This window comes from Microcaecilia unicolor, chromosome 1 (assembly GCF_901765095.1).
Source record: "Microcaecilia unicolor chromosome 1, aMicUni1.1, whole genome shotgun sequence".
NCBI lineage: Eukaryota > Metazoa > Chordata > Amphibia > Gymnophiona > Siphonopidae > Microcaecilia > Microcaecilia unicolor.
The window spans coordinates 39,391,007-39,406,338 of record NC_044031.1 but is presented as its reverse complement, the minus strand read 5'-3'; the positions used below and the strand labels follow the sequence as shown (position 1 = coordinate 39,406,338).

At 54.0% G+C, this 15,332-nt stretch overlaps 1 protein-coding gene across 1 annotated transcript in view; it reads left to right on the top strand.

The window, feature by feature from the left end:
- LOC115465678 (SCO-spondin-like) overlaps window positions 1–15,332 on the top strand; it is a 537,587-nt gene that overhangs the window by 189,047 nt on the left and 333,208 nt on the right. Inside the window, exon 38 of the mRNA XM_030196374.1 lies at window positions 7,409–7,568. Coding sequence (XP_030052234.1) covers window positions 7,409–7,568 — 160 coding nt within the window. The remainder of the gene's footprint in view (window positions 1–7,408; window positions 7,569–15,332) is intronic.

Here is a 15,332-nt window from a genome sequence, read left to right as displayed (position 1 = left end):
GTATTCTCCGAGGACAAGCAGGCTGCTTGTTCTCACGACTGGGTGACGTCCGCGTCAGCCCCCCACCAACCGGAAGAAGCTTCGCGGGCGGTCCGCACGCAGGGCACGCCCACCGCGCATGCGCGGCCGTCTTCCCGCCCGTGCGCGACCGCTCCCGCCAGTTCCTTTTTTTCCGCGACTAGAGGGAGTCGTGCTTTCGCCGCTCTCTCTATCCTCAGCCCCGGAAAAACCGTCGCGTTTACGCGAGTCTCTTAATTTTACTTTATTTTTACTTTATTAGTTGCCGCACGCTCCACTTTCTTTTTTCTTGAAAAAAAAAAAAAAAAAAGGAGCACGCGCTCCTATTTTCCCTCGTTTCTAGCGGGGGCGTCGCGTTGCGGCCTAGTGGCCGCACGGTCGATTTCTTTTTTCGAGGTGTGATTACCGCCACCATCGACGACTTTAACTTCGCCGACGCGATTTTTCCGTCGATGTCCTCGAAGGTCCCGAGTGGATTTAAAAAGTGTGGTCGGTGCGGCCGGCCGATCTCGCAGACCGACACCCACGCTTGGTGCCTCCAGTGCCTCGGGCCGGAGCACAATATCAAGTCGTGTTCCCTGTGTCTCGGTCTCCGGAAACGGACTCAGGTTGCGAGGCAAGTTCTTCGGGACCGTCTTTTTGGAACTTGCGCCGGCCCCTCGACGTCGACCTCGACGGCATCGGTATCGACGGCCGGTTCTTCGGTACCGGTATCGATGCCCGAGAAATCGGCACCGATGGCATCGACCCCAGGAGCACAGGTCCCGTCGGCCCGCCGGTCCGCCGGCGAGGGTAGGGGTGAGAGGCCGCGTGGGCAATCGGCCCCGGTCACTCCCTCGGCCCATGGCCCTCGGGACCGAACCCTGTCAGACCCGGTTCCTCGTGACCGAGGGGGATCGACCTCCTCCTCCTCTGCTCCACCTGGCGCCGATGACGGGCATCGCAAAAAATCACACACTCACCGTCATCGGTCGCCCTCGATGCACCAGGGTTCCGGTGCCGGCAAGGAGTCGACGCCGAAGCATCCTAGTCGAGAGGAGAGATCCCCTTCGGTTGTGGAGGTACCGCCGCGTCAGGGTCCTAGCACTTCGGTGCCGTCTCCTGGACCCGAGCAGCTTCTGGCACTGACACCTCTACCGGCCCCACCGTCTTTCCCGGCAGCGGGCCTGGACGAGTGCCTCCGAGCCATCCTTCCGGGGATCCTGGAAGGGCTGATGCGCCAGGCTGTGCCGGCGCCGGGGGTGCTTGCGCCCTCGGCGCCGTTGACTGTGGCGCCAGCGAGCTCTAGCCCGGTGCCGAGGCCATCGACACCGCCGCCGCTTGCGGCGCCGGTCTCGACCGCCACGCAGGTGGAGTCCCCGTCGACGTCGATGGAGGGAGCTTCGTCCCCGCCGGTGCGGGAGTCCACCGCTCGACGACACCGAGGCCTCGGTGCCTCGACGTCGAGCCGGGCCCGGTTAAGGACTCAGCTACATGAGCTCATGTCCGATACCGAGGAAGAGGCCTCGTGGGGGGAAGAGGAAGACCCCAGATATTTCTCCTCAGAGGAGTCTGCGGGCCTCCCCTCTGACCCCACGCCTTCACCGGAGAGGAAACTCTCACCCCCGGAGAGCCTCTCCTTTGCCTCTTTTGTCAGGGATATGTCTATCTGCATTCCCTTCCCCGTGGTCTCTGTGGATGAGCCGAGGGCTGAGATGCTCGAGGTCCTCGACTATCCATCACCACCTAGAGAGTCCTCCACGGTGCCGTTGCACAATGTCCTCAAAGAGACACTGCTTCGGAACTGGATGAGACCGCTATCTAATCCCATCATCCCCAAGAAAGCGGAATCCCAGTACAGAATCCACTCTGACCCAGAGATAATGCGGCCCCAATTGCCCCATGACTCGGCGGTCGTGGATTCTGCTCTCAAGAGGGCACGGAGTTCGAGGGATACCGCCTCGGCGCCCCCGGGGCGGGAGTCTCGCACTCTGGACTCGTTTGGGAGGAAGGCCTACCAATCCTCCATGCTCGTGACCCACATCCAGTCATACCAGCTCTATACGAGCATCCACATGCGGAACAATGTGAAGCAACTGGCGGACCTGGTCGATAAGCTCCCGCCGGAGCAGTCCAGGCCTTATCAGGAGGTGGTCAGGCAGCTGAAGGCGTGCAGAAAGTTCCTGTCCAGGGGTATCTATGACACCTGTGACGTGGCATCTCGTGCTGCGGCCCAAGGTATAGTGATGCGCAGGCTCTCATGGCTGCGTGCCTCTGACCTGGACAACCGCACCCAGCAGAGACTGGCCGACGTCCCTTGCCGGGGGGATAACATTTTTGGTGAGAAGGTCGAGCAGCTGGTGGACCAACTGCATCAGCGGGAAACCGCCCTCGACAAGCTCTCCCATCAGGCGCCTTCAGCATCCACCTCAGCAGGTGGACGTTTTTCCCGGGCCCGGCAGGCTGCACCCTATTCTTTTGCAAAGCGTAGGTACACCCAGCCGGCCCGAAGGCCTCATCAGGCACAGGGACAGCCCCAGCGCGCTCGTTCTCGTCAACAGCGTGCGCCTAAGCAGCCCCCTGCGCCTCCACAGCAGAAGCCGGGGACGGGCTTTTGACTGGATCCACGGGAACATAGCCGCCCTCAAAGTGTCCGTACCGGACGATCTGCCGGTCGGGGGGAGGTTAAAATTTTTTCACCAAAGGTGGCCTCTCATAACCTCCGACCAGTGGGTTCTCCAAATAGTGCGGTGCGGATACGCCCTGAATTTGGCCTCCCTGCCACCAAATTGTCCTCCGGGAGCTCAATCCTTCAGCTCCCATCACAAGCAGGTACTTGCAGAGGAACTCTCCGCCCTTCTCAGCGCCAATGCGGTCGAGCCCGTACCACCCGGGCAGGAAGGGCAGGGATTCTATTCCAGGTACTTCCTTGTGGAAAAGAAAACAGGGGGGATGCGTCCCATCCTAGACCTGAGAGGCCTGAACAAATTCCTGGTCAAAAAAAAGTTCAGGATGCTTTCCTTGGGCACCCTTCTGCCAATGATTCAGAAAAACGATTGGCTATGTTCCCTGGATTTAAAGGACGCATACACTCACATCCCGATACTGCCAGCTCACAGACAGTATCTCAGATTCCGCCTGGGCGCACGGCATTTTCAGTATTGTGTGCTGCCCTTTGGGCTCGCCTCTGCCCCACGAGTGTTTACAAAGTGCCTCATGGTGGTGGCAGCGTATCTGCGCAGACTGGGAGTGCACGTGTTCCCATATCTCGACGATTGGCTGGTCAAGAACACCTCGGAGGCAGGAGCCCTCCGGTCCATGCAGTGCACTATTCACCTCCTGGAGCTGCTGGGGTTTGTGATAAATTACCCAAAGTCCCATCTCCAGCCAACCCAGTCTCTGGAGTTCATAGGAGCTCTGCTGAATACCCAGACGGCTCAGGCCTTCCTTCCCGAAGCGAGGGCCAACAACTTCCTGTCCCTGGCTTCGCAGACCAGAGCGTCTCAGCAGGTCACAGCTCGGCAGATGTTGAGACTTCTGGGTCATATGGCCTCCACAGTTCATGTGACTCCCATGGCTCGTCTTCACATGAGATCTGCTCAATGGACCCTAGCTTCCCAGTGGTTCCAAGCCACCGGGAATCTAGAAGATGTCATCCGCCTCTCCACCAGTTGCCGCACTTCACTGCTCTGGTGGACCATTCGGACCAATTTGACCTTGGGACGTCCATTCCAAATTCCGCAGCCCACGAAAGTGCTGACGACGGATGCATCTCGCCTGGGGTGGGGAGCTCATGTCGATGGGCTCCACACCCAGGGTCTGTGGTCCCTCCAGGAAAAGGATCTGCAGATCAACCTCCTGGAGCTCCGAGCGATCTGGAACGCACTGAAGGCTTTCAGAGATCGGCTGTCCTGCCAAATTATCCAAATTCGGACAGACAATCAGGTTGCAATGTACTACACCAACAAGCAGGGGGGCACCGGATCTCGCCCCCTGTGTCAGGAGGCCGTCGGGATGTGGAGTTGGGCCTGCCGGTTCGGCATGCTTCTCCAAGCCACATACCTGGCAGGCGTAAACAACAGTCTGGCCGACAGACTGAGCAGAGTCATGCAACCGCACGAGTGGTCACTTCATTCCAGAGTGGTACGCAAGATCTTCCGAGAGTGGGGCACCCCCTCGGTGGACCTTTTCGCCTCTCAGACCAACCACAAGCTGCCTCTGTTCTGTTCCAGACTACAGGCACACGGCAGGCTAGCGTCGGACGCCTTTCTCCTCCATTGGGGAACCGGCCTCCTGTATGCTTATCCTCCCATACCTTTGGTGGGGAAGACCTTACTGAAGCTCAAGCAAGACCACGGCACCATGATTCTGATAGCGCCCTTTTGGCCCCGTCAGATCTGGTTCCCTTTTCTTCTGGAGTTGTCCTCAGAAGAACCGTGGAGATTGGAGTGTTTTCCGACTCTCATTTCGCAGAACGACGGAGCGTTGCTGCACCCCAACCTTCAGTCCCTGGCTCTCACGGCCTGGATGTTGAGGGCGTAGACTTCACTGCGTTGGGTCTGTCTGAGGGTGTCTCCCGTGTCTTGCTTGCCTCTAGGAAGGATTCCACTAAAAAGAGTTACTTTTTCAAGTGGAGGAGGTTTGTCGTTTGGTGTGAGAGCAAGGCCCTAGAACCTCGTTCTTGCCCTGCACAGAACCTGCTTGAATACCTTCTGCACTTATCAGAGTCTGGCCTCAAGACCAACTCAGTAAGGAATCACCTTAGTGCGATTAGTGCTTACCATTATCGTGTGGAAGGTAAAGCCATCTCTGGAGAGCCTTTAGTCGTTCGATTCATGAGAGGCTTGCTTTTGTCAAAGCCCCCTATCAAGCCTCCCACAGTGTCATGGGATCTCAACGTCGTCCTCACCCAGCTGATGAAACCTCCTTTTGAGCCACTGAATACCTGCCATCTGAAGTACTTGACCTGGAAGGTCATTTTCTTGGTGGCAGTTACTTCAGCTCGTAGGGTCAGTGAGCTTCAGGCCCTGGTAGCTCATGCTCCATATACCAAATTTCATCACAACAGAGTAGTGCTCCGCACCCACCCAAAGTTCCTGCCGAAGGTGGTGTCGGAGTTCCATCTTAACCAGTCAATTGTCTTGCCAACATTCTTTCCCAGGCCGCATACCCGCCCTGCTGAACGTCAGTTGCACACATTGGACTGCAAGAGAGCATTGGCCTTCTACTTGGAGCGGACACAGCCCCACAGACAGTCCGCCCAATTGTTTGTTTCTTTCGACCCTAACAGGCTAGGGGTCTCTGTCGGGAAACGCACCATCTCCAATTGGCTAGCAGATTGCATTTCCTTCACTTACGCCCAGGCTGGGCTGGCTCTTGAGGGTCATGTCACGGCTCATAGTGTTAGAGCCATGGCAGCGTCAGTGGCTCACTTGAAGTCAGCCACTATTGAAGAGATTTGCAAGGCTGCGACATGGTCATCTGTCCACACATTCACATCACATTACTGCCTCCAGCAGGATACCCGACGCGACAGTCGGTTCGGGCAGTCAGTGCTGCAGAATCTGTTTGGGGTGTAAATCCAACTCCACCCTCCAGGACCCGAATTTATTCTGGTCAGGCTGCACTCTCAGTTAGTTGTTCTTCGTAGGTCAATTTCTGTTATACCCTCGCCGTTGCGAGGTTCCATTGACCTGGGTTCTTGTTTTGAGTGAGCCTGAGAGCTAGGGATACCCCAGTCGTGAGAACAAGCAGCCTGCTTGTCCTCGGAGAAAGTGAATGATACATACCTGTAGCAGGTGTTCTCCGAGGACAGCAGGCTGATTGTTCTCACCTACCCTCCCTCCTCCCCTTTGGAGTTGCGTTTCATAATTTTGCTTGTCATTCAACTGGCGGGAGCGGTCGCGCACGGGCGGGAAGACGGCTGCGCATGCGCGGTGGGCGTGCCCTGCGTGCGGACCGCCCGCGAAGCTTCTTCCGGTTGGTGGGGGGCTGACGCGGACGTCACCCAGTCGTGAGAACAATCAGTCTGCTGTCCTCGGAGAACACCTGCTACAGGTATGTATCATTCACTGCTTCTCCAGATTAGCAGGACAGGTGCAAATATATTAGCGTGCTGCAAGGGGTTCATGATACACAGTTTATGATAGATAACTGTCTCTGTAACAAGGGCCAGGCAGGCCCACTGCAGCTGTGGAAAGAGGGGGCGGGGGTACTATAGTTTCTGTTTAAACCTGTGCAAGTTCCATCATTATATCCAAGTATCCTGTGTAATTGTGACACCTTTCAGTTGCCATGTCTTGCTGCTCTGGGACATCCAACTCAGATCTACTAAAATACATTTTTTACATACTGTCATAAAATGCCTAGCAACCACATAGGGCTAACCCTGTGGCCACCTAAAGGGTCCAACCCAGCACTGCTCAGACCTGCTTGCACCTGTGCATGCGCTCCTACACTTGCACCCTCCACCCACGGCACTGGGTCCCGCTTCCGTCTGGGCGAGTCTTCCATCCGCAAGTTAATTCCCCGGTGGTTTCTAAGGATACTGGGATCACAATCCCAGGGGTCCCACAGTTCCTAGAAAACACCCAGAGACCATGAACACAAACTAACAGGATTCTGAGTCAGTCCATGACAACAGAGCTAATAAACTAATAGGTTTATTATTATTATAAAAAGCTAGAACAGTGAATGGTGAAAGGGTGTAAACAGCAAACAATAACAGGTAAAAAATAACAGGAATCAATAAACTAAACTCTTTCCTACTACCTAAGTAGTACCTGGGGAGTTCAGGAAAAATAATTACTCATAGGATTTGAACAGGGTCTCAGTGCAGAGTTCACCACTCTCCATACTCCCACTCTGAGACTGGGGGATTCTAGCACATTCTGGGTAGATCTTGCACTTCAGGACCAATCAGGGCCCAGAGCATTAACACTGAGTGTATTTGACCAATAGCATTGCAGGTTACTTTCAGGGCTTTCTTCTCTTCCTGTTGAAGATAAGCTGAAAGGAAAACAGCTGCAGCTTTAAATCACAGGAAAGGCACCACCTGCTGGCCAATTAACGGAAATGCACTGGGAGGGGGAGGGGAATGATGCCATACAGCAACATAATAAATAACAGACATAAGTCCCCTGTTTCACCACACACACCTAGTCACTGCCCAGTGAAAATGGGAAGCTCACACTTTGTTTTCTTGAATATGAGCAGAATTTGGTAGTCCATTACTTTATGATATTCTAGGAACTTCAGGCAAGTTGATCTCATTTGGAGAACTGTGTGCAGGTGCTCGAGCATAATGTTGGCAGATGAGAAGTTCAGAAGAATGGTGGGAAGGTGATTCATCAAAAAGATGTCTTCATGTATCTCATGGAAACCCCCCTTATTTTACTTCATCACACTGCAGGTGCCAGACAGATCCATGTGAAACGTGCGAATACCATGGGAGGAGCCATGGTATTGGTGAACGCTGGAGATCAGGTCAATGCCAGGTCTGCCAGTGTCTGCCCAGCGTCACTGTCCAGTGCTCCCCATATTGCCCATACATCACTCTGGGCTGTCCAGAGGTAAGATGGACTCGATAAAGTGCCTAGGGAGTGGAGGGGTGGCTAACAAGTTTTCCTAATCTGAATGGTGTTAGCATGGCTCAACGTTTTGCTTCCATCAGTAGACTCTAGAGGTTTGTAATCCTGCTTAATATCAAATCATCAAACACAAAATGGGTCCAACACCACAGAAAAAGGGAAAACACCCAACAATAACTCTGTGGATGAAAAATAACGATACACACAACAACAAATTTGACTTGTATAGAAAAGAGGGCTTTCAATGTTTAGATGTCTTTAGGTGATACAAATTAATGTAGTAAATAATGCCTGAAAACGTCAAAATTGGCTTTCCAATCTGCTCATAGAGATTCAGCCAATTAACTTGTTTATTTAATTATACTGTATTCTGCCAAACAGTGAGGAGGATCACAACCATACGTACGTAATTTGTTTAATTTAGGTAGGTGCAAGTATAACATCCCTTATGGAACTGAACTGAACTCCCTCTCCCCCAAGTATTTTACTTGTCCTCTTCAGGCATGCCTAAAATCTGCCAATCTGGTGACCTCCATTTCTTTTCTGTTATTCCTTTAGTACACCATTTCAGGCTTTGCCGTCGTCAGCTTTGCTTCCCACCAAACCAGTACCCAGTCCAACACCTAGAGCCCCTTCCCCTCTCGTTATTTTATAATATGGTTTATTGGGTTTTAATATACCACCTTTTAAAACAAAAATCAAATAGCAAAGTGGTTTTACAATACTCCCATATAAGACAGAAAATAACTCCATCATAATAAGACAATAAAGAGACAGTTGATGACAATATGATGACCTTGCTCCAAATTAGGAAGGATGGCAAAGCACAGCAGAAGCTACAAAGTAAATATAATAGAGCCTGATAAGAATAGATACGAGCTACAGAATGCTCAAAGGCTTGCAGTAGTCTTCACTGTACTACAAAATTAGCGCCACAAAAACGCCGCAGTAAGCTCTAAACAATGAGCATGCAAATTACTGCCATGTTAAAATTGTGGCAGTAATCTGTGGCTCATTGTTAACTCCCTAATTCTATAAAAGTTGCCGAAAATTGCACACTCAAATTTGGGCACACGCCCAATTTGGGCACGCAATTTAATTGAATAACAAGCCAATTAGTGCCAATAAAGCGAATGCTACATACCTGTAGAAGGTATTCTCCGAGGACAGCAGGCTGATTGTTCTCACTGATGGGTGACGTCCACGGCAGCCCCCTCCATCGGAATCTTCACTAGCAAAGGCCTTTGCTAGTCCTCGCGCGCCCATGCGCACCGCGCATGCGCGGCCGTCTTCCCGCCCGAAACCGGCTCGAGCCGGCCAGTCCAGTATGTAGCAAGACAATACAAGGGAAGACACAACTCCAAAGGGGAGGCAGGCGGGTTTGTGAGAACAATCAGCCTGCTGTCCTCGGAGAATACCTTCTACAGGTATGTAGCATTCGCTTTCTCCGAGGACAAGCAGGCTGCTTGTTCTCACTGATGGGGTATCCCTAGCCCCCAGGCTCACTCAAAACAACAACCATGGTCAATTGGGCCTCGCAACGGCGAGGACATAACTGAGATTGACCTAAAAAATTTACCAACTAACTGAGAGTGCAGCCTGAAACAGAACAAACAGGGCCCTCGGGGGGTGGAGTTGGATCCTAAAGCCCAAACAGGTTCTGAAGAACTGACTGCCCGAACCGACTGTCGCGTCGGGTATCCTGCTGCAGGCAGTAATGAGATGTGAATGTGTGGACAGATGACCACGTCGCAGCTTTGCAAATCTCTTCAATGGTGGCTGACTTCAAGTGGGCTAACGACGCAGCCATGGCTCTAACATTATGAGCCATGACATGACCCTCAAGAGCCAGCCCAGCCTGGGCGTAAGTGAAGGAAATGCAATCTGCTAGCCAATTGGATATGGTGCGTTTCCCCACAGCCACTCCCCTCCTATTGGGATCAAAAGAAACAAACAACTGGGCGGACTGTCTGTTGGGCTGTGTCCGCTCCAGATAGAAGGCCAATGCTCTCTTGCAGTCCAATGTGTGCAGCTGACGTTCAGCAGGGCAGGAATGAGGACGGGAAAGAATGTTGGCAAGACAATTGACTGGTTCAGATGGAACTCCGACACAACCTTTGGCAAGAACTTAGGGTGAGTGCGGAGGACTACTCTGTTATGATGAAATTTGGTGTAAGGGGCCTGGGCTACCAGGGCCTGAAGCTCACTGACTCTACGAGCTGAAGTTACTGCCACCAAGAAAATGACCTTCCAAGTCAAGTACTTCAGATGGCAGGAATTCAGTGGCTCAAAAGGAGGTTTCATCAGCTGGGTGAGAATGACATTGAGATCCCATGACACTGTAGGAGGTTTGACCGGGGGCTTTGACAAAAGCAAACCTCTCATGAAGCGAACAACTAAAGGCTGTCCTGAGATCGGCTTACCTTCCACACGGTAATGGTATGCACTGATCGCACTAAGGTGAACCCTTACAGAGTTGGTCTTGAGACCAGACTCAGACAAGTGCAGAAGGTATTCAAGCAGGGTCTGTGTAGGACAAGAGCGAGGATCTAGGGCCTTGCTGTCATACCAGACGGCAAACCTCCTCCATAGAAAGAAGTAACTCCTCTTAGTGGAATCTTTCCTGGAAGCAAGCAAGATGCGGGAGACCCCCTCTGACAGACCCAAAGAGGCAAAGTCTACGCTCTCAACATCCAGGCCGTGAGAGCCAGGGACCGGAGGTTGGGATGCAGAAGCGCCCCTTCGTCCTGCGTGATGAGGGTCGGAAAACACTCCAATCTCCACGGTTCTTCGGAGGACAACTCCAGAAGAAGAGGGAACCAGATCTGACGCGGCCAAAAAGGAGCAATCAGAATCATGGTGCCTCGGTCTTGCTTGAGTTTCAACAAAGTCTTCCCCACTAGAGGTATGGGAGGATAAGCATACAGCAGACCCTCCCCCCAGTCCAGGAGGAAGGCATCCGATGCCAGTCTGCCGTGGGCCTGAAGCCTGGAACAGAACTGAGGGACTTTGTGGTTGGCTCGAGATGCGAAGAGATCCACCAAGGGGGTGCCCCACACCTGGAAGATCTGTCGCACTACACGAGAATTGAGCGACCACTCGTGAGGTTGCATAATCCTGCTCAACCTGTCGGCCAGACTGTTGTTTATGCCTGCCAGATAAGTGGCTTGGAGCACCATGCCATGACGGCGAGCCCAGAGCCACATGCTGACGGCTTCCTGACACAGGGGGCGAGATCCGGTGCCCCCCTGCTTGTTGACATAGTACATGGCAACCTGGTTGTCTGTCTGAATTTGGATAATTTGGTGGGACAGCCGATCTCTGAAAGCCTTCAGAGCGTTCCAGATCGCTCGTAACTCCAGAAGATTGATCTGCAGATCGCGTTCCTGGAGGGACCAGCTTCCTTGGGTGTGAAGCCCATCGACATGAGCTCCCCATCCCAGGAGAGACGCATCCGTGGTCAGCACTTTTTGTGGCTGAGGAATTTGGAAAGGACGTCCCAGAGTCAAATTGGACCAAATCGTCCACCAATACAGGGATTTGAGAAAACTCGTGGACAGGTGGATCACGTCTTCTAGACCCCCAGCAGCCTGATACCACTGGGAGGCTAGGGTCCATTGAGCAGATCTCATGTGCAGACGGGCCATGGGAGTCACATGAACTGTGGAGGCCATGTGGCCCAGCAATCTCAACATCTGCCGAGCTGTGATCTGCTGGGACGCTCACACCCGCAAGACGAGGGACAACAAGTTGTTGGCTCTCGTCTCTGGAAGATAGGCGTGAGCCGTCCGAGAATCCAGCAGAGCTCCTATGAATTCGAGTTTCTGCTCTGGGAGAAGGTGGGACTTTGGATAATTTATCACAAACCCCAGTAGCTCCAGGAGGCGAATAGTCATCTGCATGGACTGCAAGGCTCCTGCCTCGGATGTGTTCTTCACCAGCCAATCGTCGAGATATGGGAACATGTGCACCCCCAGCCTGCGAAGTGCCGCTGCTACTACAGCCAAGCACTTTGTGAACACCCTGGGTGCAGAGGCGAGCCCAAAGGGTAGCACACAGTACTGGAAGTGACGTGTGCCCAGCTGAAATCGCAGATACTGTCTGTGAGCTGGCAGTATCGGGATGTGCGTATAGGCGTCCTTCAAGTCCAGAGAGCATAGCCAATCTTTTTCCTGAATCATGGGAAGAAGGGTGCCCAGGGAAAGCATCCTGAACTTTTCTTTTACGAGATATTTGTTCAGGGCCCTTAGGTCTAGGATGGGACGCATCCCCCCTGTTTTCTTTTCCACAAGAAAGTACCTGGAATAGAATCCCAGCCCTTCTTGCCCGGATGGCACGGGCTCGACCGCATTGGCGCTGAGAAGGGCGGAGAGTTCCTCTGCAAGTACCTGCTTGTGCTGGAAGCTGTAAGACTGAGCTCCCGGTGGACAATTTGGAGGTTTTGAGGCCAAATTGAGGGTGTATCCTTGCCGGACTATTTGAAGAACCCACTGATCGGAGGTTATGAGAGGCCACCTTTGGTGAAAAGCTTTCAACCTCCCTCCGACTGGCAGGTCGCCCGGCACTGACACTTGGACTTCGGCTATGCTCTGCTGGAGCCAGTCAAAAGCTCGCCCCTTGCTTTTGCTGGGGAGCCGAGGGGCCTTGCTGAGGCGCACGCTGCTGACGAGAGCGAGCGCGCTGGGGCTTAGCCTGGGCCGCAGGCTGTCGAGAAGGAGGATTGTACCTAAGCTTGCCAGAAGAGTAGGGAACAGTCTTCCTTCCCCCGAAAAATCTTCTACCTGTAGAGGTAGATGCTGAAGGCTGCCGGCGGGAGAACTTGTCGAATGCGGTGTCCCGCTGGTGGAGATGCTCTACCACCTGTTCGACTTTCTCTCCAAAAATGTTGTCCGCACGGCAAGGCGAGTCCGCAATCCGCTGCTGGAGTCTATTCTCCAGGTCGGCGGCACGCAGCCATGAGAGCCTGCGCATCACCACACCTTGAGCAGCGGCCCTGGACGCAACATCAAAGGTGTCATACACCCCTCTGGCCAGGAATTTTCTGCACGCCTTCAGCTGCCTGACCACCTCCTGAAAAGGCTTGGCTTGCTCAGGGGGGAGAGCATCAACCAAGCCCGCCAACTGCCGCACATTGTTCCACATGTGTATGCTCGTGTAGAGCTGGTAAGACTGGATTTTGGCCACGAGCATAGAAGAATGGTAGGCCTTCCTCCCAAAGGAGTCTAAGGTCCTAGGGTCTTTGCCCGGGGGCGCCGAAGCATGCTCCCTAGAACTCTTAGCCTTCTTTAGGGCCAAATCCACAACTCCAGAGTCGTGAGGCAACTGAGTGCGCATCAGCTCTGGGTCCCCATGGATTCGGTACTGGGACTCAATTTTCTTGGGGATGTGGGGATTAGTTAATGGTTTTGTCCAGTTCGCCAGCAATGTCTTTTTTAGGACATGGTGCATGGGTACTGTGGACGCTTCCTTAGGTGGAGAAGGATAGTCCAGGAGCTCAAACATTTCAGCCCTGGGCTCGTCCTCCACAACCACCGGGAAGGGGATGGCCGTAGACATCTCCCGGACAAAGGAAGCGAAAGACAAACTCTCGGGAGGAGAAAGCTGCCTTTCGTCAGAGAAATATCTGGGGTCTTCCTCTTCCTCCCACGAGGCCTCACCCTCGGTGTCAGACACAAGTTCACGAACCTGTGTCTGCAACCTCGCCCGGCTTGACCGTGGAGCCACGTCCACGATGGGGGCGTCGAGAGGTAGACTCCCTCGCCCGCATCGGCGAAGCTCCCTCCGCCGACGTAGTCGGGGAGCCCTCCTGGGAGGTGGCCGCAGTCGGCACCGCACGCGGTACCGACGTCGGGGACCTCACCCCGGGCGATGGGCCAGCCGGCGCCACGCTCGACGGCACCGGAGGCGCAAGCACCGCCGGTACCGGAGGGGTAGGGCGCAACAGCTCTCCCAGAATCTCTGGGAGAACGGCCCGGAGGCTCTCGTTCAGAGCGGCTGCAGAGAAAGGCAGAGAGGTCGATGCAGGCGTCGACGTCAGAACCTGTTCCGGGCGTGGAGGCTGTTCCGGGCTGTCCAGAGTGGAGCGCATCGACACCTCTTGAACAGAGGGTGAGCGGTCCTCTCGGTGCCGATGCCTGCTGGGTGCCGACTCCCTCGGCGACCCAGAGCTCTCGGTGCCGACGCGGGGAGGAGACCGGTGTCGATGCTTCTTCGACTTCTTCCGAAGCATGTCACCGGAGCTCCCCGGCACCGACGAGGAGGACGTAGAATCCATCCGTCGCTTCCTCGGGGCCGAGGCCGAAGGGGGTCGGTCTCGGGGGGGCTGTACCGCAGGAGCCCTCAGGGTAGGGGGAGACCCACCCGAAGGCTCACCGCCACCAGCAGGGGAATGGACAGCCCTCACCTGCACTCCAGACGATGCACCACCGTCCGACGACATCAGCAGACGAAGTCCCGGTACCACCGACGTCGATGCAGTCGCCCGATGCCTCGGCGCCGATGCAGAGACTCGATGCCTCGATGCACCCGATACACTCGCAGCCGAGGAAGAAGGTCTGGACGCTGACGACGTCGATGCACTCGATGTCTCCGGTGCCGATGCCGACGAAGAGCCCGAGAACAAAACGTTCCACTGGGCTAATCTCGCTACCTGAGTCCTCCTTTGTAACAGGGAACACAGACTACAGTTCTGAGGGCGGTGCTCGGCCCCCAGACACTGAAGACACGACGAGTGCCTATCAGTGAGCGAGATTATCCGGGCGCACTGGGTGCACTTCTTGAAGCCACTGGAAGGCTTCGATGTCATGGGCGGAAAAATCACGCCGGCGAAGTCGAAAGCCGAAATGGCGAAAAGAGCACCAAAAACTTTGAGGGAGAAAAAATCTCGACCAAGGCCAAAATAAGGCCTACCCCGACAACGAAAGAAAACTTATGGGGCAAAAACTTGAAAATACGGGAAGGGCAGAAAACCCGAAAGGGGCTTCCGGAGCACTTCTGGAGCACTTCCCGAACAATTTTTCCGAAGAAAAGCAGAAAAACACGTCGAAAAAGGACGCGCGAGGTCGACTCTCCGGGGCACGAACGGCGTAACACGACCGTACCGAGCGCGGACAAAAGAAGACTGGCCGGCTCGAGCCGGTTTCGGGCGGGAAGACGGCCGCGCATGCGCGGTGCGCATGGGCGCGCGAGGACTAGCAAAGGCCTTTGCTAGTGAAGATTCCGATGGAGGGGGCTGCCGTGGACGTCAACCCATCAGTGAGAACAAGCAGCCTGCTTGTCCTCGGAGAATTGGCTTTTTAACAAGCAATTATTTATTTTATTTTTGTTGCATTTGTACCCTGCACTTTCCCACTCATGGCAGGCTCAATGTAGCTTACATAGGGCAATGGAGGGTTAAGTGACTTGCCCAGAGTCACAAGGAGCTGCCTGTGCCTGACGTGGTTCCTCAGTTCCCCAGGACCAAAGTCCAACACCCTAACCACTAGGCCACTCCTCCACTCCAATTATTGGCACTAATTAGATTTAATTAGAACTTACATGTGTAAATTTAGGCACGGGATCCATGCCTAAATTGTACATGCGAGTAAAAAAAAGTGTAGCAGAAATGGAAGGGTCATGAGTGGAACAGGGGCGTTCCTAGCATTTACATGCATTGTTATAGAATAATGGGGATATGCACCTAATGTAGGCATGTACATTTGCACCATGTTTCAGCTGGTGCAAATGGTTGCGTTTAAAGTTAGGTGT